The following is a 25,431-nucleotide window of genomic DNA, read 5'->3' as shown; positions in this document are numbered from 1 at the left end:
AACACATGAGCACAATAAATCACCATCTTTTCCCTTGTTACGCCACACTCTCACACGTGTCAGTCGACTATGCAGAGATCGGTTTCACCTGACTGCTAGTTCTGTGCTTCACTTATTATAGTCTAGTGAAGCAATGTGCTCTGTAATCTGTATAGAACACAGATCAGTGTCACGTGCACTCTGTATATGTACACCTGTTTCCATCGCTGCCAGCTGTGAACTCTCTCAAATCTCTAAGTTTGCAAAGCGATTCCCTGTTGGCCCGCGTAAATCCATTGTGTGCTGAATTCTGCTTAGTTTCTGCTTTGCTTTTGTCTAGCCCTCTGCTGTATTAAGCTCCTCCATGCTTTCACCAATGCCTGTTTATGAACTTCAGACTTGGGCTTCTGCAGTGCTCTGTTTGCTGGTGTTTGTACTTGTGTTTGTTGAACATCAAAACTGTGGTTAAATCATACTGCTCTGCTCATGTATCCAGTCTCCAGTCCTTCTCATTACATCACTTTAATTTCCTGTACTCCAGAGCATTTTTTGTACAGTAATATTTCATGTAACACAACACAAAATGAGTTGGAAAATCTAGGGCCTGGAAAGAGCAAGTTTATTCAATGCACCCATACTCACAAAATGATCACGGTGTAATTACACAAAAGAATGACTTGTCTGAATGGATTTAATGTATTCATTGTTTAATTGTTACTTAGGAATAGTAATTTGGTAAATTAATTATATGAATGTATTATTACTGAATACGAAATAAGAAATGTGAAAATAAAGAAAATAAAAAATCCATGCACCATGAAACAATACACAGTTTTCATTTTTGCTGATCCTGAAATGTAAATCATTCATCAAATATTCCATTTTAAATTTTCACAATATATGGGCACATTTTTAATCTTACAAGGATAGAAACTGGCAAAATCTTGTTATTGTTTTTAACATGAAATCACTTGAGATTTAAAGAGATTCTGAAGCTTTTCATGGTCCAGCTGAATGTCTGTGATGAGAACTTGACTTGTGGCAATGCCAGAGTGTGAGCCACCACTTCCTGTACTGTTTCCTGACCTGAAACCACAGATGAGAAGAGAAAGGGGCGGAGTCAGACCAGATCAACAGTTAATAGTCACCAATATAGAGTCTATTTACTGATAGATGCACACTCAGGCAAAAGAGAGAAAAAATAGAAATGTAGAAATATGTGATTTACGACAAGAAAAACACACATACTTTTAGCCACTTGAACTTTTGAACAATTAATGAGATGCCACAGTTGCAGGTGTAACAGGGAGACAAAATAGGCTAAGGCCATAGCTACAGGTGTAACAGGGTGGACTAAGTAGGCTAAGGTCGTAGCTACAGGCGTAACAGGGTGGACTAAGTAGGCTAAGGTCATAGCTACAGGTGTAACAGGGTGGACTAAGTAGGCTAAGGTCGTAGCTACAGGTGTAACAGGGTGGACTAAGTAGGCTAAGGTCATGGCTACAGGTGCAACAGGGTGGACTACGTAGGCCCTCGTGAAATGGAGTCATAGTTACCTCTTTACTGAGGACACAGTGGACCAGGAAGATGAAGGTGCCTTGCTGGGAGTTGAAAAAAAGGAAAACAAGCTCCATGTTCTCACTGATGTGTGTGAAGGGGCCCAGTATCCAAGGGCAACCGAGGATGATAAACTGGGCCAGGGATTTGAACACCATAGTCCTAGAGAGTAGAATCAGTTCATTAAAGACATTTGAATTATGTTACAAGCAGATATAGAATTATATTTTAATACTCCATTGGATTTGTGCTACCTAGTGGACCTGAGCTGTGAGACTTCAGTGTTCACTTTCATTAGAGTCCATTTGAGAATGGTGATTATGGCAATGAAGAGAATCAAATTGACCTGGACAAAGAGCGAAATGTTGTCTTTTTCTCAAAATCAGACAAGATATAAACTCAGCATAAAGATCATTCCTATTGCTTTTTTTCACTGTTCAATCAAAAGAGTGAGGAATGAAACCAGTGTGTGGAATCCAAAAGTATTACTTGTGAATACGATGCTCTCCCACTTTTTAAATAAATGTTTAGTTTGATATGGTCGTATGTTGCATGATCATTCATAGCATCTCAAATTCTCCCTTGGTCAAATACAGACTTATCTACAATGATGGACAATGTGCAATGTGTACATACTCCTAGAATGAAGCAGACAGGACCCAGGAAACTCCAGGTGAAGCCTTTGTCCTTCTTAATCCAACACCTACAAAAAGCAGAAACACACAATACAAAACAACAAACTGTCAGTCAGTAATAACATGGTAGTTAGCACTTTGCACTTCGTTTTGAACTTTGCATTCTCTCTTTATCATATTCAGCTGAAACACAAAGACTGAACAATTTTGAGGAAGCCAATCATATCAAATCAGCATGTGACCTCATAATTCTCACTCTTATTGTCCAACACTCTGTCTCCTCTCTGTACTCACTCCTCACTGCCATATCCATCAGGCACCACCCCCACAGACACTGAGACCACGGCCAGAGAGATCACATAGCCAATCACAAGCAGGAATCCCCAGTGAACCACCTCCTGTTTGGATCTGATCTTTGATAGGTTCTTGACTGTGATGAAGAGTATTATGGCCTCAATGAACATCCACACAAACGCAGAGAGAAAAAGGAAATGGAGTGTTCCAGCTATTGCAGCACAAACTCTCTGAGGAGAAAGAAAAAAGATCAGAGAGTTGAATGAACATCACATCATTGCATCAGCCCATCATCATGTGTATGAATGCTAAAAATGAGCATTTATGTTTGTGAAGTTCTAACTGGCCTATTGTTACCATTATGGGGTTAACTGAAAATGTGAGACCCAGTGTGCAGTTTGAATTATTTTAGTGTGTTATTTTGTCATGATTCCAACAAGCCAAGAGAGAATATATGAGTGAGTGGTTAAAATTTATGTATTTTCTGGGACAATGGAACTGAATTCAACTGACTCATCCATGGTACTTCGCCACTTGACTGATGAAACAGGTTTAGTCCTACTACTGAAAAGCTGCCTGACTACAAAAGTAGCCACACCACCACCAAACTGAAAAGCAATTAACCTAATAGCTTTGGTACTTGTGGCAATGCTACTGCTCAGCTATGGTTATTACCTTGTGGATGCGTATATAGGGCAGGAGGTGTTGGGTGAGGAGGAAGAGGAGATGAGCCAGCAGCAGACAGAGAGAGAGGTTGAGTAGAGCTGTGTTGGTCACGCTTGAGTTCTTCCCCAAGACAGCAAAGGTCAACACAGCCAAGAACAGAAAGACCAGCCCAACAGTTACTGCTACTGTGTTCACAATCTCCATGAGATAGTTGCTCTGAAAAACAACATTTATTTAGGCACATTGATTCTTTTCCCTGTTTCAGAAACATTTCAGCATTGAAGCTCTGTGAGGAGTGAATCCTTTGTTTGTCCAGTTTCATACATGCATGTTTACTCTCATTTTAACACATGGTAAATTAACTGCCTTTTAACCACACTGTAAATTCAGTCTAAGTTGTGTTGCCACTGATTACAGCCACTAGTCGTTTCCTTAAATATCAAAGGTTACCAGTGAATATTCCTCATACATTGAGTAGACTGTATGTTGTGATTATTTGTCCCTGTGTTACCTTGGGTGGTCTTTTAGTTTGCATGATGAGAGCAAAAGTGGACAGGTGTACACAGGAACAGACTGTGTAACTGGAGTTGGTCTCAGTGATGGAACAGCCGTCCACAACCCATTCACTAACGTTCCAGTACACACAGCGCAGCAGACCTTTAGGATCCATTTCCTAATCAAGAAAGGCATGGAGATGTAATAAAACTTTATATAAAACATGAATGTTCAATCAACAAAAAAACACACCAACATACCAACAACTTGCCTGTTACATTAAGAAAAAGAAAAGAAAAGAAAAGAAAAGAATTAAATGTTTCTCTATACAGACTTTAAATGAAACCTTTACGTGATCACAAATTTGTGTTGATGTAAAACAGAATTTGTATCCCATCACTGTATGTGCTTTTGAAGTGAAGCTGCCTCAGTGCATTTCAGCGCATGAGCATACTGACAAAAGGAGTTACTGTCAGGAGTGGACTGTTCTCTGGTTTAGTTGTTGTGGACCCTTGGACAATTAAGTGTTTCACTGTGAGTGATTTATGCCAAATTTCTGTTAAATGGTCTTGCTGGCTGTTCCCTTATTAGTGACATTAGCACAAGAATGAATGTAAAAAATTCTCACTCTGATGTGTTTCAGGGTGAAGTTAACTGGTTTGGTTAATGTTTTGTTGGTGGTCTTGGGCAGGAAGGCTGAGACCACTGTGGACATCATCGTGTTGACTGTGTTGTTCTCTGAGTGGAAGAGAGAGGGTTTCAACATTTCTGCCATGTTCTTGTAGGTCACGAGAGAGACAGAGGCATTTCCTACAAAAAAAAAAAGGTCAATAACCAGACCATTTTCAAACCACTATACATTCATGTAGAGTTATCGTAAATCTGATGTTTGTGAATCGAGATAAATGTTAACAACTAGTGAACAGAAACATGGGTCCTACCATGCTCTCTGTTGTTTTTGGAAATGCCGACAAGGTCAATATCCAGGAGAGTATTGTTGGTGTCAAGCGGTGGGATTTTTTTCACTGTAGTGTTTGGTCCAACAGTGAAAACCCTGACCTCTGACAGATGTTGTGAATAAGGTGAACGAGAGAGAATGCCACAGAATGAGAAGAACTTAGGGGTACCTGTTCACCAAACTGCATGTCTGCATGGGTCATTTTGAAATAACCAGCTGGTTTGGACTGTGCGTTTTTGTCTTCCTTCAATGTTTGACATAAATCATATCAAAGGCATGTGGCACCGACCACAGCAAACAGCAAGCATCTGGTTCCTTGATTTCCTTGTGCCTCATTTTACTTCAGAATTAGACCATCCAGGCTCTATCTCAAACTTCCTGTCTCCTGGCCAATCAGAGTCCAGATGGACCTGATTAGCTAAATCACCTTGTTACCTGAATACTGTTTGTATCTGTGCTTTCTTCCTAGTTACCTGTTAGGCTTGTTAGACCTGGGGGGTATTCCAGAGAGTGGGTTTAGCGAAAACTCTGAGTTTGCTCACTCAGAGCAAGTAATAAATCTCCTTATAGAAGAGCTCTATGGCTTTGTTTGGCTAGGAGAATGAAGCCCTAGGGCTCCTCTATTAGGAGGTTTACTACTTACTCTGAGTTAGCTAACTCTGAGTTATCACTAAACCCGCTTTCTGGAACACCCCCCTCTTCCCTCTGTTAGCCCTATTATCCATGTTAGCCTTCCAGTGCATCGATCTCAGCTTGTTCTTGACTTTAGATCTTGCCTAACCCCAGTAGCCAGTGTATTGTATACCAGACCCTGCCTGTTTATTGACTAACCACTCGGATTACAACTTGGAATAAAGTATTGCCTGCACTTGCGTCCAGTCTCTCTAAGTTCCTGACATAGACTCATTAAATGACTCACACATTCAAAATCCCTCAGTCGCGAGCCCAGTTCTCTAACCTCTAGACCACAGCTATCTGATATTTTTAAAGTGCTTTACATGCAACTATCCATCCAATGACATTAAATTAGCATTCAGATCTGATGTTCTTGATTACCCGTAGATAGAGTGTTGATGCTCTCATTGCTTTGGGCGTCTGTTGGTTTCACCAGTGTAGACACCAGTTTTTCAATGGCATGAATGACGGAGTTTCCGAGTGACACCAGTTTGTCTGGATCAGTGGTTTCCGCTAGTATCATCTCCTGGGAGTCCAGGACCGTCCTCAGTAATGTGGTCACCTCCTGACCATAAACAACAAATAGTTTAAATGAATCCCTCAATTATACAAACACAAACAGCTAAGTGGAAACAGTCTAATATAATCACATAACTATCTATACACAAATATTTAAATGGAAACACTCCAATATAATCACATAATTATAGACCTACAAACAGTTAAATGGAAACACACACTCAAGGACATTCATCCACAATGTGCTATCATCCTGTCTGTATCTGATCAGGACAAACAGACATGAGTAATCAAACTTGTGAGTGTTTCCTTGATCAATGTTCAGTGTAAAAAGATTTTTCCATGATAAATTCCCCAGAACCTCTCAAACACAGAAATCAGCGACAGAAATAAAGTAATGAGAAACAATGCATGTTTTGTTCATTTCAATACTATCATGAAATAGTCTAATATACACTTGATTTTAAGATAAACTACAGTAATGATCTATTACTGGAATGTTAAAATTGTTTGTATTCTAAATTATTCCATCATGGCTGGACATTTCACTGATGGCAATACCCAAGCACAAAGCCCTAAGAATGTGACTCTAGGTAAATCAAAATTGTTTGCATTGCAACTCACATTTGCTGGAAGCACTGTGAGCGATGAGATATTTCGTATTCGGTCCACTATCTCAAGAGTACACTCCACTGTGAACTGTTCCTGGATCACAGCAACGAATCACACAGAATATGAAATCAATTACAAAAGTATCATTTCATGTGTAAAAAATCTGCTATGCTGTAACATGGTAATAACTGCAATGATCCATTTTTAGATTCTTAGCCATCATTCCCCACTTACTTTGCATTCCTCACTCAAGATAAAGTCTGAAAGAAACTCAGAGATTGAGAGAGTGAGAGAGAGAGAGAGAGAGAGAAAGAGAGAGAGAGAGAGAGAGAGAGAGAGAGAGAGAGAGAGAAAGAGTAAGGTACTCAGGTACTCAGACTATAGTTGGACGGAATAAACAGAACTGAACACATAAATAAAACTGAACTCATTGACAAAGCTGACCTGATATGTACAGAGCTGGACAAATTAACAGACCCGAACTGAGGAACAGAGCAGGACAGATGAACAGGGCTGAACTCATTAACAGAGCCAAACTGATATGGACAGAGCTGAACTCATTAACAGAGCCAAACTGATATGAACAGAGCTGAACTCATGAACAGAGGTGACCTCTGAGACAAACTGTTTTGCAAGAAAAGACATGTCTTATCATTTTTACTGTCAAATGAAATTTCTCCAGATGGAAAAAGGAATCTTGTTCAGTATATTGATTTGTTTGTTTGTTTGCTTTTTTGTTTGTTTGTTTAGTTATTAGAATTGAGATCCATGGTATTCTTCAGTACTTTGTATAGTTTCAACATTTTTTTTCGCTTTCTAGTAGTTTGGAAATTGCGCCTTCGTTGGATTGCTGCCTTACCCTTAATCCCACTGTCACTAGTACACCCATAAGAGTCTCTTGTTGGCTGCCTTACCCTTAATCCCACTGTCACTAGTGCACCCATAAGAGTCTCTTGTTGGCTGCCTTACCCTTAATCCCACTGTCACTAGTGCACCCATAAGAGTCTCTTGTTGGCTGCCTTACCCTTAATCCCACTGTCACTAGTGCACCCATAAGAGTCTCTTGTTGGCTGCCTTACCCTTAATCCCACTGTCACTAGTGCACCCATAAGAATCTCTTGTTGGCTGCCTTACCCTTAATCCCACTGTCACTAGTGCACCCATAAGAGTCTCTTGTTGGCTGCCTTACCCTTAATCCCACTGTCACTAGTGCACCCATAAGAGTCTCTTGTTGGCTGCCTTACCCTTAATCCCACTGTCACTAGTACACCCATAAGAGTCTCTTGTTGGCTGCCTTACCCTTAATCCCACTGTCACTAGTGCACCCATAAGAGTCTCTTGTTGGCTGCCTTACCCTTAATCCCACTGTCACTAGTGCACCCATAAGAGTCTCTTGTTGGCTGCCTTACCCTTAATCCCACTGTCACTAGTGCACCCATAAGAGTCTCTTGTTGGCTGCCTTACCCTTAATCCCACTGTCACTAGTGCACCCATAAGAGTCTCTTGTTGGCTGCCTTACCCTTAATCCCACTGTCACTAGTGCACCCATAAGAGTCTCTTGTTGGCTGCCTTACCCTTAATCCCACTGTCACTAGTGCACCCATAAGAGTCTCTTGTTGGCTGCCTTACCCTTAATCCCACTGTCACTAGTGCACCCATAAGAATCTCTTGTTGGCTGCCTTACCCTTAATCCCACTGTCACTAGTGCACCCATAAGAGTCTCTTGTTGGCTGCTTTACCCTTAATCCCACTGTCACTAGTGCACCCATAAGAGTCTCTTGTTGGCTGCCTTACCCTTAATCCCACTGTCACTAGTGCACCCATAAGAGTCTCTTGTTGGCAGGTGTCCATCAGGTATCTTGAGACCGGGCTTGCATACACACCCTCCTCCAGACACACACTGTGCATTCTCCCCACAGGAGGAGTCATCACATCTGTAATGACCTGGAGATAGGGGGAGAGGTCATGTGGCAGAAAACAAGGGTTCAGAATATAGTGATGTGGCATTAGAATAAAGGTTAAGATTATTAAACATTTTCCCAAGTTTAAAAGGGATCCTTAAAAAAGGAGTTCAGCTGGCAAGAAAGAGAGAGAGAACGCCCAGACTGGTTTCACTCTCACTTTCAGATACTGGTCTCATACGGTTACACCCGTTGACATGCAATCATTTGAAATTATGAAGGATTAAAGGTCTTATTTGGACTAATTGAGGTTTTTTTTCACACACATTTCTCTTTGATTGTTACGTTTGCCACACATCTGAGCATCACATCTTATTCATTTAGATGTTTATTTACTTATTACATCATGTCCAAGATAGGAGCAGGAGAGATAAACACTTACAGCCTGTGAATACTACACAGATATGAGTATTTTTACATCATGTGCACTTTCATATCATGAGAGTTATGCAAACAGTGTATTCTAATGTATCGGTTATGAATCCTATGGTGTTACGTGATGTTTATCTTTTTCTTCTTCTTCTTTTCTTTTTTTTTTTTACCAGTTCAGTCTTTTGTCTTTCATATGCATATGTATACATCATGTAAAGTATGTATCAGACTCATTCAGCGGTAAATGTTCAACATACCCCACATTTCATGAAAAGAACAAAACAAAAACAAACAAACACAAGACAGACAGTTGTTTTATGTGACACTCACCTGTGAGAAAAAGGCCCTGTGTGGGGAACAGATAGTAGAGGAAAAAGCCGTCAGGGCACTGAAGCTGAGTGAGATCATCGTGTCCATCAAATGAGCAGAGCAAAGAAGTTTTATCACACAAATCGACCCTACGGACCGGGTGTCCCGTTTCTCCTGAAGATGCGCATTGTGTAATCCCATTATGGTGAGCCGTGGAGCATCCTTCAGCCATGATATCTCCACCAATCCCAGTGAAGCGGTACCAGCCTTCATGAAGAGTAGAATTGATTTTTGGCCAGGCAGAGGAGGCGGTGGAGTTAAAACGAACGTTGCGCCACGGGTCGGAGATGTTTCTATAATCCTGACAGATGTCTGGTACACAGAAGGAACAAAGAATGGTATAAATTAGGTGCGTTAGGGAGAGTGAAATTTGTTCCAAACATACACACACACACACACACACACACACATGCACACACACACACGTGCATGCACGCACACAGACACACACGCGCACACACGCACACACATACACGCACAGACATACAATAGGAGGGAGAAAACATGAATATGACAGATGATATTTAGTTGACTGAAAGATTTACCGTAGTCAATACAGTCTCCCCATAGTGTACTATATACGCTTGTGGTACTGCACCATGGACCGGTGTGATCGACAGACGTGCATGAGTAGTATGTATCACCTCCGTAGGTGAAGGGGAAAACACATGGCGCTCCTCTAGCTGTCCCAGTAACTGTGATATTATCTGTGAATGACACACAACACCTCCGCAAATCATTAGCAAATACAAGCCCACTCAATGTTTTATATGTAATACGTATTTATAAATGTATATGTGACCCATTCGGTAGATGTGCAACAGATATTTTGTTTACAATGTAATCTTGAAATATAGCTCATCAGTTTCTAAGTGATTCATTTCTTTTACCCTCTTCTTTTGAGCAGCGTCACCAAAACTAATTGATGCCATACTATTGGCTGACATCGGTTGTAACTATTAAGTCCCGCCTTGATTGACACAGGAGGTGAGCTGGCGCAACAAAATTCCGAGGGACAACGGTCAGTTTGGGATTGGGAGGGAAGAAATTGCACAGAATATAGTTTAAAGAACAATTAGCTCACATTTCCTAAGATTTGAAATATTCTTAGATTTGAAGTTTGAGCAGTTTGGTAACAATATTACAGTCGACTTTTTCTTAAATAGGTTTTTAGATGTGATTGAGTTTTCTGGGGACATGGTGAGTCCCCCACACTAGAGAGGAGCCTTCATGCAGAGAGGAAAATTTCAGTTTGGCAACAAATGAATCCACTGGATCCTGTTTTAAGAGAAGGTCTGAGCAGCATGTAATCTTGCAGACACTGGTGTAATATGATATTTGATGGGTGTACATTATTCCTGGGACAGACAAGGAAAGTCATTTTACTTACAGATATTTGCAGCCAAGGCGTTACCACACGCATGGAGCAAAGCAACAGTGACACCTGGTGGAGAGACAGAATATCGCACCACCGCACACATACATAAGACTATTACTTTCACACAGTAGAACCAAGTTAGTGCAAAGTGCTAGGTGGTTTTATAGAACAGTTTTGTTTTCTCTTTTGGGGTTAGGTGAGTTTATCTTTCTGGCCGCTAGGTCTTTGTTGTTGTTGTTGTTGTTGCTGTGGGTTTTTTTTTTTTTTTCCTCTCCATAACACACACTCATAATGTGATGTATAGTTAAGGGAGTAAACATAAATTATAAATTAGTTCCTTTAACAATGGATTTTATTAGATATATGTGTAAAAAAGATGTTATTAAAGGAATTAACATAAATGTAGCAATTAGGTTCTTTCTCTCCAAGACCATATTAAATATAAATAAGTAGATTAATTAATAAAATAAAACCATATAGAAAAAAGCACATAAGAGAAATAAATAAAATTGATTAAAAATGTACATTCATTTTCATCAGTTCAGTTTTTGGTCATTGCTAACAAATGGTAGAGAAACCAGCCCCAGTTTAGGGAAGTGCTGCTTATAAAGGACAGTGTATTACCCCACCTGGAAACTTGACATTAGTGACATAATTATAGCTGTGACTACTTAAGTTACAAATTCATTTTTAAGGCTTCTGTTTTCAGAGATAGTGTGAGTAAGCTGACCATCATTCTACATAATTAAACATTATTTTTTTTTAACATTACTTATATAACTACTTAAGCAGTTATTCTAAACTAACCAATCCCACCTTCGTCTGCCTCTCTCATTTTAATGTAGAACATTCTTCATGCAACACTTCATCTTGTTGTGAGAACGCAAAGTGGAGGCTGTTCATGCAAACATGGATTTTGGATAGGGATGTCCCGATCCGATCTCGAAGATGGTTATCGGGCGAGCAAGGCATTTTTTAACTGATCGGTATCGGCTTTACTGACCACTACACTAAGCCCGATCCTTTTTTACGTCAGCTTTCACACAGGTGTCATAAACGGAGAGCATGATTTGTGGCAGGACGCGGCTAAAATGTCTGCAGCATGGATATGTTTTAAATTTGGAAATGAAAGCATTCCAACAGCCACTTGTAATGTTTGCAATGCCAGCATTTCGCAAGGCGGCAGCAACATGGCTGCGTTCAATAGGCTACTACCGCTTTAGTATGGCGCCTAAAACACTCAGCGGAATACAGTGAGCTCACTCAGGTAACACAGACAAAGACTGCTCCGAAGCAACATACACTGGAGGATATACTTTTAAAAGGAGAGAGACAGTGACGAGGCCAAAAAGATTACTGAGAGCGTAACTGAATTAATCGCTTTGAATGCCATGCCCATCTGGTAGCGAATACAGCGGTGCGTTCAAATTGGGCTAATTGAGGCCAGCGTTCCAGGCTAACGGGTTTTCTTTTAATCCTTAAATTTGAACGTTTTTTAGATCAGTATACAGTATACATTAGTCCTCAAGGCTACTAATAACAACCAAGTTATCATTTCAAAATTGAAACACCTAACGCTTTAGCTGGATGTGATGTATGAGAGTTGGTCTAAACCAGAGCCGTTGAGAGAGACCACAGAGAGCAGTACAGTCAACGCTAAGGATTGATAACGATAACATACAAAAAAAGAGACTTTCAGAGAAAGTATCAACGTAACTGACAGTTAGACAATTTAACCACTTCAATTATTGTAAGATTAAATAAAAACTTGATCGGGACATCCCTGATTTTGGATGCCTGAAAAAAGTTTATCAGCAGGAGACTCATATGGCTACTCTTCCAGTAAGGAAAGTTGAACACTATTCTGTGTCAATGCAAATCGATTCAAATTCACAGAGTCACCAAGTAAACATCTGGTGCTTCCATAGAAAATACAGTAACTGTGTATTGTAGCAAAATGTTTCCTAATTACTCCAACTAGAACAGAATAAGAAATGAATATAACTTGAAATATTATCATTTCTTGTCCAAGAAAAACATCTTGGTCTTATGAAATTCAAATACTAATTGAATATTTGGAGAGTTAAAAAAAATCTAGACATTGTAAGTAGATGTACTGTACCACATTAAAAAACACAATCTCTCTCTCTCTCTCTCTCTCTCTCTCTCTGTTTCAGATTTAGCCTTGACTCAGGGTTGCAAGGTATGTGTGATCTAGCTGCATATAAACTTTGATTTCAATTTGATATTAATGATGAAAAACAGAACCGATGAAAATGATTTTTTTTTTAAATCTGGTTCAGAGAGAGAGAACAAAATAGTAAAAACAAAAAAGAATGAAAAGTATGTGTATTAAGTATAACATGCATTAGAGGGATAGTTAAATCACATGTCATTTTTGTAGGAAACTGGACAAAGAAGAAGAGATGACTTGCCTGATATAAAAAGAGCCTTCATTTCCTCCAGTCTTCAGAGGGTCAATCCTCTATGTGTGTGCTGAGGTGTACAGATGTATGAGTGAGAGACAGACAGAGAGAGAGAGAGAGAGACTGACAGCAGTAAGAGGCTGTGTGACAATAATATGTTCCAGGACTATTAGACTAGTTTGCTGTAACATGGAAATGTATGGCAAAGCTTTGCATGTCTGAGTGATCCGTTTTGTTTATTGTGTACCAACCTAGTTTAGTATGCAGATGTGAGACAGACCCTGAGCTCAGTTCAGCAAACTGATCATGTTTACTTTAGCTGTGTGAGGTGGAACTTCTTACTTATCTACTCTATCTTTTAAATTTTCTGCTTCCTCTCAGAAACTTCACCTCATATCTTATTTTTTTCTTCTTCTTTATTTATCTATTTATGTTTTTATTGTTATTATTATTATTTGTCAGGGACCTTTGTCCTGCAGTCCAAATGACATATGTCACATGATATGCACAGAGTGCTACCACTTCCTTTTTTGAGATCTGAATATTAATATGAACACAGGCTATGTCAAAAGAAGGAAAATTGCAAAAACAAATTCTTACTAAGCATCACACAGATCTTTTTCAGAAATAATAAGACCCAGAAAAGAAAAAGGACAGGGCTAAAATAGTGTTATCAGTAGCTGACTCACTGCACTATAGCTAAACTCCTAACCAAACCCAAAGACAGCAATGGGACACTCAATGATATACTAATTACCTAATAAAGAACCAACAAGTCTAAGTGTGTGTCATGGCATCTGTCCAACAGCCAGTCGGTGAAAGGCCCTGAAGCCTGTGTGGTGACTATGAATTTCACAGTATAGCCTGCTACTGTTTAAAAAGGGGGGCATTAATACGCCCATGGGTAAAAGGTCCGTGTATATTTTGGTCATTCTATCTTCCTTTCAGAAACAGAGATGAGAAAATGAAAAATGAATGGTGTTTTGATTTTCGTTTCAAAATCCAAAAATGAATAATGGAAAAACAAGTCATATTTTGTCTTCCTGTCCAGAAACAGCATATACAAAATTTAAAAAAAGGACTCCGTCTTCTCCACTGTAAAACAGAAAATAAAGACGCATTAAAACAAAAACAGAAAATAGCCCCCACCCCCCCACCCCGTTTTTTTTTTTATTATTATTATTATTTTTAATTTCTGAAGCGGTTGGTGCTAGATGGGATCAGCCAGAGAGGTGGGAGGGAGGGACGCTCTAAACTGTGATTGGTTGTAACCTAACACGACCCCTACCCCGACCCTAACCCTACCCAATCACAGCAGCGTAGCGTCCCTCCGATCACGGCGGGTGAATTTTCTAAATGTAGTATGGCAGGGGAAGACTCATTCATAAAGCTCCACCTAATTGGCTGAAGCAAGGCTCCTGCTCTGACATGTCGCGTGCGTATATAAATATTTTATAAAGTCAGCGGTCAGTTGCACACAACAAAATTAAACTTGAATTCTAATTCTGTGGTTACAGTTTTGGTCAAGGTCTAGTGTCCCCTCTCAATTACACAAATCAGTTTTATGAAAAATTAAATCAGCGGACCATCGAAACATGCGAAAACAAACTGTGATATCTACTCAGTGTTTGGGGTTACCACTTTATGAAAAATCATGTCTGAAGAGCCTTTTTTGAGATTGTTACAGTCTAAAATGCCTGATTTCACGGCAGCTTTTCTGAAAAATTGCGATGCATGTTGCGATGCCTTTAGGCGTTTTTTTGCAATCGAATTGCGGGAAGGAATGAAAATTGCAAAAAATAGTTGCGATTTTCTTTTTTCTTTTGAATTATAATTGAATCTGTCATGGGAGTTTACACCCCTGAAGTAGGTCGCAACAATGCTACTTCCCGCTTGTAGCCAACCGCTTACGGCCATTTTTTATGTCTGTATTTCTACCGTGCGCGACCGAGAATGTGCTCCTGCAGTGTGTGCAGAACGCAGCATTTTCATTGCCACCTACTTGATGAAGAAACGGGTAGCCTTCTGGAGGTCTTTAGAAAAGACCAACTTTCTCTTTGGCATGATGCTAACCGTTAGCTTACTGACAGACTGATTGAGCCACAAGCGTCATGGCAACAACTTTGACAACGACACACTGATTGACTGACACACATATACAGACAAATCACTGTTAAATTCAGACACAAGGTGCATTGTTGTTTGTGTTTTTTCATTGTGTTAGGTGATAAGGAGTGGGACAGAACATGATAAGCGCCTGCGTAAGTGCTAAAAACAAGTATAGAATTATAATTATTATTTGAACTGTGGTGGACAATTTGGTAGTGATTGTTGAAAACCGGGCTGTTTTAGTGTTTTTCAGATATTTGTCAGTACCCGGGACACGCAGGTTAAAACCCTGGGACAATCCTGGGGGGTATTTCAGGAAGCGGGTTTAACAAACTCCGAGTTTAATTCTGAACTCTGAGCTGATTAACCCTGAGATGGGAAACTCTGAGTTTTCGGTTCCAGAAAAGCTGATCTGAGTTGGTTCGATCAACTCTGAGTATTTTAACTCCGAGTTAAGCGCGTGCATGACAATTATAAAAAGCCATCATCAGTGGAGCTCTGATACTACGATTCACCATGGCAACCGGCGAAAACAAAAGTCGTTTTACTTCAGCCCGCGGCAGTTAGAAATTCTGATACGTAGTTATGGCGAGTATGAGCACAACTTGGGTAGGCACGGTGACGCAGCGGGTAGCGCTGTCGCCTCACAGCAAAAAGGTGTTTGGTTCGGTTCCCACCTGCATCGGCAAAGGCGAGATAATCGGCGTGGGAGAGAATTGCTGCCCTAGTCAATGCGTAGGTTTGAATGCAGAAGTCTATTCATTTAACATGTAAGCACACTTTCTTTTAATATTACAGGTGGAAGTGGTGGAATGTAAGTGAATAAAATTCTATTTTCCTTTAGGAGCAATCCTACAGGCACAAAGCGCACTTGGTAGCCGCTGAAAATGAAATATAAAATATAGTTCAAACAGGTAAGACACATTTTGCTTAGGCCTACAGGCTCATGGTTGTACCTCATTTTGGTTTTAATCATATTTGACATATTAAACAAAGTAAATGTCATTCAGTGGCTATTTCAACTTGGAGCAGCTTTAACCCCCAACAGAATGCTGTTTTAAGACACACAAATGTCCTCTCACCTAATATCCTGCTTAGCAGCTTAACATTTGGGCTGTAAATACTCCCAGAGATTTTGCCAATTATAGTACTTTAAAGTATACTGAATCAGAAAGCTCTTCATCACAGGATGATGATGAAGACACGTTGTCTGCTGTCTCAGAGGGATTCAGAAAGGCCTACTGTGGTTTACATTAATATTATGTATGGTAGCTACTGATATTTCTCTCCCTATTAAAATGTTTTTACATTCTTGTGTGGAATTTTGAGTTTAAAATGCACATTGAAGGGATGACATGTTCTTATCCTTTTTAACAGAGCATGACTGGGCATCACCAGGAGGAGAGTCCATCAACCTCCACAGCACAGACTGACACAGTGAGATGTTCAATAAATGCCAGGTTAATTCTGCATGTAGATCTGTAGAATTGAATGTCATCCTTATGTTTTCTCAGTTATGAATTAAGGAGGAAAATGGCTAAAAATGACTGAGAAATGATGCACTTGCAGTGGCAGATTAAATGGCCTATCTTGAAATTCAACTACTGGAACAGCAGTTAGAGGTGGGTGCATGGTCACAGGTGAATTGTTAATTGTTGGAACAATCTAAATATAGTAATTGCTGCATTTGTTGGAAATAAAGAAGACCAAATAAAATGTGACTGATTTTTCTTTATTTGACTGCTGGGGGTGGTGGTATCTTAATCTGTGAAATGTTTTTGGCAAATTCTCTCGGATGGCTCCTCCATCCAGGACATCTGCAGGGTGGATGGGACTGTCTTCCTCAGGATCGTTCATTTGTGCGGCAGGGTGCTGCTCTCCTCTAATTGTGGCAATATTATTATGGAGAACAACACATGGCAAAATAATGTCACACGCCATCTCTGGGGTTACCCTGAGTTTACGCAGACACTGGAGCCGGGCTTTGAGCATGCCTATTGTCATCTCAACCCAGGCTCTAGTCCTGCAGTGGGCCACACTGGAACGTTGTTGGGGGCCCAGCTCAGGGTCAGGGTAAGGGCTCAACAGAGAGGGCTGGCATGGGTACTCTCTGTCACCAAGCAGGTGGCCATCAAACTCTCCTGTAATTATACAGTGGATACATTTTAAGGGTGTTAAAAGAGGGAGACAAGGGAATGATATTTGTGCAAAGCTTTACTTACCATGTGCAAATCTGTTGCTCAGGGTACACTAATGATACATTCGTATATCATGCACAGAGCTGGGCCACTGGCTTCAACATTTGTGATAAAGTGCACTGCATCACATATGATCTTGACAGTGCAGAGAATGAGATACATTAGTTGCAGTATATTGTGATGTATAGTCTTTGTTATTGTAAGACAATAGTCAGTGTACCTGCACATTAATGCTGTGGAAAGACTTCCTATTCACATAGTCAACTTCATTAACTGAAGGAGCAGTGATAGGGATCTGTGTGCCATCGATGCAGCCCATGACACTGGGAAACGCTGCAACATAAAAACTAACGATTGATCCCAGTCTGAGGTCACAGCAGAATGTCATGAACAGGATATAATTTAAAATATCGTTACCTTTAACTGAATGATTCTACATCAGTCGCCTGCAATCCTGTGTAATTCCTCTTTGATGGTCCTTAGAGCTCTGACACTAGGAAAATGTGCAGTAGCCGTTTAAGTGCAGGGGACACTTTTTTACGGCTCTACAAACAGTTGCTTTCCCGATATACTCGGCGTCGCCAGTGTGATAAAGGAAACTCCCGTCGGCAGAAATAAAAATGAAGAGCAAAGAACTTACTCCGATTTGAGAGCAAGAAGTCCACAATGTGTAATATGTAGGCCGTTGTTCGGATAAATGATAGATTGTGATGAAAAACGGTAACGCTCGATTACGTAGTCATCAGGGAATGATAATACATCTAATTGGGGTCTCAAAAACTTCTCCCGACATAAGGCTATGCGAATTAATTTGGCTTCAACACCGATCGGGTTACCGACGAAAGGAGACGCCATGTTTTACAGATGCTTCAGGTTCAGTCGGAGGGAGGAGCTAGGGAGAAACTCAGGATTTGTTGAAGAAAACCTGCCAGCGAGCAGGTTAGGTTCACAGAGTCAGTTACTGCGGTAACTAAGCCAGAGTTTGAGTTACCTCGCTTTCTGAAACGGAAAACCCAGAGTTTCCCTCATCTCAGGGTTAACAAACTCAGAGTTTTCACTAAACCCGCTTCTTGAAATACCCCCCTGGACAAACTGAGGGGGGGGGGTAGTTATTTTTGTCTGTAAATGTGAGAAGTTGGTGTCACACCTCACTGCATCTTCACGACATAAAACAAGTGAGTGAGTTTGGTGACATATGGCTCACTGTGCGTGTGTAGATCAGTGTCCTCTTTATTAAAAGTTAACATAAAATAATTTCAGAGACTAACAGAATACAGGACCAGGACCATGGCAGACAAAGAAATAAACATGACATGGACAAAATTTCAAACAATGCCAGAACAAAACAGCAGGGGAAACTAAGGAGCATATTTAAACCAAACAGAACAAGGCAAACTAACTGAACACAGGTGTTAATGATGACTGAACTAAAAAACTAAACAGGGCTAAACCAAAACTGACCAAAAGGGGGGGGGGGGGGGCAAGAGAAACAGGGAAACAGAACACAGACTTGACACAAGGGGTAGAACTAGTGAAAAGGGGGCCAAAAAAAGACAGAGAGGGACCAGGGCGTGACAATGACAATGTCCTCAAAGGGAAAACAAACTCATATACATAATGTGTCACAAATACAGTTGCGGGCTGATATGTAAATCGGTAACATTCTCTAACATGAATAAACTACTGTAGTAGTGGTTGCTGAAGCAACTCAGCAACAGAGTGTGACAAAGGAACATTGCTTCCCTGAAGCAGTTTAATAACGCAGATAGCACAGATCTTTACACAGATAGCCAGCACACTTCAGTGTCAACAGTCTAAACCAGCAACACAGCACAGGTGAACACACCAAACCAAGTAGACACAGTGAGATAGTAATCATGAAATTAACCAATACACAAGGCCCAGGTAAGACACTAAACAATACCCAACCAAGTTTAAGGTCAAGTTTATTTAAAGGCCAATATCTCAGTCTCAATGGGCTTTACATGCCCAGAGGATTACAACAACCAGAGCAGGGTGGCACCCTGTGACTTGATCCTCATAGCGGGCAAGAAAAAAACTCCTCAAAAATGATTCTTTGGTTCTGCTCCATGAGCCTATCCCCACTCACAACCAACATTAACCATCTAATTTTTAATGAATGAACAATCAATCCAATCACTGATCATCAGTACAGGGGGATTTTCACATGCCCATATGAAGCATTTCTGTTTCTCGGAAAAGAGCATTTTCATATTATTTCCACCCACCTTCCCTCCGTTCCACTGCCTCTCTGTTCCCCACACACACACACACACACACACACTTTCTGATATCCATTTACCTGGGCAGACAAGGGCATTGGGTGATGATTCAGGAGGATGAATATTCTTACTATTCCAGGTAAGTCATTTTAATATTTTCTTTTTGTTGGCTTTTCTACCGACTGAAAAAATGCTGATGTAAGCTTTCATTAACTGGGCATTAGTGAACTCCATATGATAAAACAGTTGGATTTTTTCTCAGTGGTGTCTTGTTTTGTTTTGTCTTCATTCAATTACGCACATCTTTACATTGATGTCTGAGACGCTGTTTATATATCAATGACATTTTAATAACTGTAAAGGGAGAATTAGAGAAAACAAAATAGACGTTTATGGAAAGAGTAGCTGCAGATAATGCAAATCATAGAACCAATTCACAGGGGTTAGTAACATTCAGAGGCAAAACTACACCAGAACAGAAACAGAGAAACTGTCTATAAAGATGACTACAGATATTGAAAATACTTAAATATAAAAAGTGTCTGATGAGTGTATGACTAAAAAATTGTTCTTGACTAAAATATTCTTTTCACCTAGAACAAACTTCCATGGGATTGTTGTTTACAGAAATATGAGTACTTGTATGTTATTGCGGGTATGTAAGCTGTGAATTTGCAGTAAACAAACCTGCACCAAGAGGAAATATTCTACGGTTTAATTTTCCTATGAAAATAAATGAGTCCATGAGTCAGACCCGGCGCCCGACACAAATTCAGACGGGCATTACATTTTTTGCACGGGGGGCATAGCAACCTCATTGCGTAATAACATTATCTTTCAAATTAACATTAAATTCCTACCCGTCTTACCTCGTGGTTAACAGTTTTTACTTGATCGTGAACCAGATAAATCCGAGACATAGCCTGTGGACAACCACCATTGTGCAGAATCAGCCATACAATCAAGATGATCATGGTCACCTTTACAAGGTAGCTGGTTCACTCAAAAAACTCGACCACATCAGGTGGCATAAGTAAAAGTAGAAGTACTCTTGCCAGAAAAGTACTCTAAATTAAACTGAGTTAAACTCACTATTTTACTCTTACGCATTTTTTTGGGAGGGATACCTTAACTCTACTCAGAGTACTTTTTTAGCAAGAGTATTTCTACTTTTACTTTTGCCATCTCTGGACTACATCGAAAACTGATGACAAGTTGTGTATTGCGTTAACTGTTCTGCATTAAAGTTATGATTTCTGTAGTGGTCTGAATCCGTCTCTCCTTGCCTCTCCACATAGCTTAACAAGTCTGGTGTTCTTTTGACGCTGGGTGTTTATTTTTCCCCAGTGTCCACTGCATGCCTCCAGTAGCAAAATCCATTAATCGTAAACTGGAGACAGTCTAAAACGCTTAACGTTAAAAAAGGTTAACGCGGTTTAAAGTATCAAATATAACAGTCAGACACTCCAAACTGCTCACATCTATAGCTATTCCATAGTATTAAATACACCCAAATGCTCGAGACCGTAGTCGGAGGGAAAATATTTTAATTATTGTTTAAGCGTTCTCTGTATATGCATATATGTAAAAACATTTAACGAGCTAGAACATACCTAAATGATAGTAAGATACTCAGAATCTTACATAATTATAGCTTTCCTTCAGCACTAAATATATCCAAAAGCTTGAGAATGTAGTCAGAGGGGAAATATTTGAAATACTGATTAAGCGTTTTCTCTGCGTATACTGTATACTGTAAAAACGCTATACGAGCCGAAGTGCACAACCAGATCATTTCCGCTATCGACAAACAAATCAAATCGTTCAAATTATCATTATTTTTTTGATCAGACCAAACACTTCTCTATTTTTATTCAGGAGTTATGTGTCTGCAAAACGATGACTTTTGATAACAGTAGCCTACTGATAAAAAAAATATTGTGCAAACTAGCGAGGACTGATGATTGGTGGGAAGTGGGGTTGGTGACGCAAACAGGCCCGCGCATGTCGCCGGGACTGATGCCAAGAGTCCTCAGGGCAACCACTGTTGATAACAAGCCAAAAAATTTTAACAACATGTCCATGCAAATGGTTTTTCCACTGATCAGAGATAAGACTGCATATCAAACTTTATATTGATCAGAGATCAGACAGCATACAACATGTTACACTGTGAGCAAACCCTGCAAATGGGAATATTCACATTTTGATCGGTTTTTGATCAGTTCAAATTGAAAACTCTTTTTGCCTTGAAATGTTTTAATGAGCACATCACAAATTGAACGATAAAAGAGAAACAATCAAAGAAAACCTAATCACAATCAATAGAAGCCAATTTCAAACATATATATATATATAATAAATAAAGTTTATTTATTAAGTAAAAAAATTTTTTTTAATTGGCTTGAATGAGCTGAGCCTGTAACGACTGCAATAGAGCCTGAAGCGTTTGTAATATCAGTGTGAACTGCCGGGGTAGGAGGATTAGCTTTTGAATTTAACTGGGGGGGGGGGGGCGGGGGTGCTTGGGTCAGATCGGTGAGGGTTGATTACATATGTACAGTAGTATACAACAGTCAGTTGGGGGGGGGGGGGGGGGGGTGAAATTGCAAATGCATTTATTGCAACCCTAACCTACACACACACACAAAAAAATGCAAATTTTGTTTATCACATTTTGTGTCATCTTTTGAGGTGTGTTTAAGTGAGAGCTGATTACATATGTACTGTATATATGTGAGGTACAGCTGGGGGGGTGGGATAAATCGCTACGTTTAGCACCCTAGTTCGTGCTGGTAATGATATAGTCTTTTATTGTTGGCAGGTAACTCTAAGCGTATCCAAAGGCTTTTGCAATGGAAAGTAGCATGTGTCTATTTCAGTAGGCACAGACTTACATTGTAACATGCCATCAACATGTCTTAAATAGTAACTTAAAAGTAGCCTATCAGTGAGGTCATTTTGTTACCCCAAGTTAGGGCAGTTTTAAGTCAACATGTAGTCTAGCCTGTAATTTAATGTCCATCTTATCGCTTCAGTCTGCTCCTCGAAAATAGCAATGCTGGCCACTCGAAGATGCTGATGCCAAAACAGTATGTCGGAGTTGTTTTTACATTTGGAAGCCTGTGTCTCTAATGCCTGCTTCCTTTTTTTCTTTCATTGTTTCAGCCACTCCTTTACTTTTTGACATGTTCTTGTCCATGGCTTACATTGGCCATCTCACCGCTGCATGCGACTCTTGCATTAGTCTAGAATGTTAATGCGCATTAAATAACCTGGTTGTGATTGGCCAGTGAGCCCAGTCCCAGAACATGCATGCAGCACGTGTCTCTGGTGTCTCTTTTTTTTTTTACAGTGTTTTGAATATTGTAACCCTGCTGCTTAATCACACACTTGCAATGAATTTGATAATCTATGGTCTAAATTTTCATTATCAACAGAATCCTACAGAGGCTCTCTTCTGGAATTCTCAACCCTATGCAGAACTCTTCCACTGAAGTCTGTGTGGTTTTGTCTGTTCATTTCTTTGGGAACATTGTGTGTCATTGAGAAATTAGTTGGAGTATGGAAAAGAGGAGAAACAGATTCCGGACTTTCAGTGACTATCTGTGGCTGGAGATTAATTTAAAAATAGAGGCAGAGGAGGAGGCGGAGAAGAAGAAGAAGAAGAAGAAGAAGAAGAAGAAGAAGAAGAGGGAAGAAGAAGAAGAAGAAGAAGAGAAGGAATAAAAACAAACACAGAATGCTGTGATTTGAATTCAGTGTCAGTTACAGGCAGTAGGAACAGGCTAATCCAACAGACAAACAGACCTATAGCCAGAGTAGATATATTCTGAAAGTGAGGGGAACTTCTATTTGAATGTCAGGTTTCCATCCGCAGAAGCATCTTGCTTTCCATTCACTTCCTGAAGAATCTTGGAGCCAATAAAAATGTTGTACTGTATATGCTTAGAAAATTCCCTTTACAGCTTAATTATGCATCCCTACAAGACTGGTTTATGGTGAAAATATAACAGATGGGTTTTCCATTATTATAAAAGCTAAAAAATGAGGGGGAAAAGGTTGCAGTTCTTTTGGGATGAACAGTTAACTACTTTGCAAAAATTCTCAAAGATTCTTTCTTGAAAGTTATTGAAATGCTTTTGAAAATGGTCTAGATTCAATAGATACAATGTCTTGTCAGCAAGATTAGAATCCTTAGGGAACAGGTCTTTATTGTCTGGGAAGTTACTGTTATTGTCAGAGAAACACTTCAGTGGAGACATGTCAGAAGTGAGAAATCAGGAGTAATGAAAATTCGTTTGGCATGTATTACATGTTCTGTCTCATGAAGCAGGTTTACTGATTGGCCTAATGGTAGTATGTCACATGGTGATCAATGTAAAAATTTCACCGTTGCTCAGTGTGTTGGAATGATCGAGAAACTAAATGGACTATTGTTCACCACAATACACAAATGATGACGGTTAAGAGTGTATCAGGGAGGGAGCAGTCAGCATAGACCCAACAACAGACCCAACTGCCAGAAACTATATTCACGATATTTAAACACATGTAAACAAGACAACGTCACACATAGGACGATATGAAAATTAGAAGCAAGAAATGTCCAGAGCCCAGGACTGGCACAAATGAATGTATGCTCACAAACTACTAGGGAGAGGAACAGTTTGAATAGATTTGCATTCGTTGTGTTGTTGTGTAGTGTTGTGTTGTGTTGTGTTGTGTCGTTTCGTGTGGTGTCATGTGTTGCGTTTGTTTGTTTGTTTTTGACTTGTTTGGCTTTATTTTATTTGGGTTTGTGGGGGGGGGGGGGGGGGGGGGGTTGGTTTTGGAATCAGCACAAACTGGTGATTCAATCTGAGGACATCTCGTTGGTGCAAATCAAATAAGAGCACCTATGGGAACAGTTGTAGTTTCCTGTTCTGCTCTTCTGCATTTGCGCGACACAAACACAATGTTAGAGACTATCTGCATCTGATAAAAATGGTAAATCCACCCTGTTACACATCAAAACTATGTAATGCCATGTCTTCTCATCAGGTGTTGCTTTGGCTTTTGTGAGTGTACTGGGGACAACTTTTGCTCGAAGTAAGTGAAACTCCAGCAACTTCAACTACCAATTCTCTCTCAACACACTGTTAATTCTTATTCACATGCTCTGGTATGTTATAGTAGAAATAACCAGTAGCTTTGCATTATTACATAGCTGAAATGTATGTAATTGTCTGTTCATTATTACATGTGGCTTGAGTGTAGTGTTTAAAATGTATACACTCACAAGGTTTAGTTGTTTTGTGGGAAACATAGGCGGTCATTCAGTTGACAACAGCATGTGATTCTTTGTGTAATCTTTTTTTTTTTTTTCTGAGGCGATGTGTGTTTGATTATTCCTAGATCGTCACTCACTTAAGAAACCACCATGTACTTCCCCTGTCATCTACATGGACGATACATATTACTCATGCACCACCTCTGATCACTCCAGTCCATGGTGCAGTCCCACATGTGGCAACAGCAGCAACAGATGTGACAGTTACAGTAAGATCTTTACCTCTTCTGTACTCTTAAAGTATCTGTGTGTGTTCGTGTGTGTGTATGTGTGTGTGTGTGTGTGTGTGTGTGTGTGTGTATTGTGCACCTTGCTGACTGAAGCCTATTTGACTTAATGAGTTCTGTCATTTCCTCCTATGCTATATAAGATGTCTGCAACAGTTACAAGAACATCTCAGATCCTTCGAGAAACATACTCTTTCGCTCCACCTCGTTCCCTGGTTGGCCGCCGAGCGACAGCACGCTGGAGGAAGGCTGGTATCGTTTCACCGGCGTCGGAGGGGACATAGTGGCCACGGAGTGTCCGTCCTCACCCTGTGGTGCTACAACTTCACCTCTCACTATCTGCGAGACCACTATCGTCGCCATCAGTAACCGACTGATTAGGTCGTGGCTATCCAGTGGCACGAGAGAACAAGGCTGGTGTCTCAT

At 40.1% G+C, this 25,431-nt stretch overlaps 1 protein-coding gene across 1 annotated transcript; it reads right to left on the bottom strand.

The window, feature by feature from the left end:
• Window positions 1–978: 978 nt before the first annotated feature.
• Window positions 979–25,431, bottom strand: LOC115817203 (adhesion G protein-coupled receptor E3-like). Its single transcript, XM_030780468.1, has 13 exons — window positions 25,197–25,431; window positions 9,054–9,404; window positions 8,156–8,334; window positions 5,641–5,824; window positions 4,568–4,687; window positions 4,255–4,436; window positions 3,643–3,804; window positions 3,141–3,347; window positions 2,466–2,695; window positions 2,173–2,239; window positions 1,791–1,882; window positions 1,536–1,698; window positions 979–1,065 (listed from the first exon to the last, which is right to left on the bottom strand). The coding sequence occupies exons 1-13, from the start codon at window positions 25,429–25,431 to the stop codon at window positions 979–981; spliced, it is 2,259 nt and encodes a 752-aa protein (XP_030636328.1).

The sequence above is a fragment of the Chanos chanos genome, chromosome 7 (genome assembly GCF_902362185.1).
Source record: "Chanos chanos chromosome 7, fChaCha1.1, whole genome shotgun sequence".
NCBI classification, from domain to species: Eukaryota; Metazoa; Chordata; class Actinopteri; order Gonorynchiformes; family Chanidae; genus Chanos; species Chanos chanos.
Note: the sequence above shows the minus strand (reverse complement) of the source record. Positions and strands in the feature narration are given on the sequence as shown.

Bases quoted from the DNA above. Each gene is read 5' to 3' on its own strand.
- LOC115817203 (XM_030780468.1), bottom strand. From the start codon at position 25,431: ATGAGACACCAGCCTTGTTCTCTCGTGCCACTGGATAGCCACGACCTA. The intron at 2,696-3,140 runs GTAATAACCATA...CTTTCTCCTCAG, and splicing joins CCTATATACGCATCCACAAG to AGAGTTTGTGCTGCAATAGC. The intron at 1,699-1,790 runs GTAGCACAAATC...TCTACTCTCTAG, and splicing joins TCACAGCTCAGGTCCACTAG to GACTATGGTGTTCAAATCCC.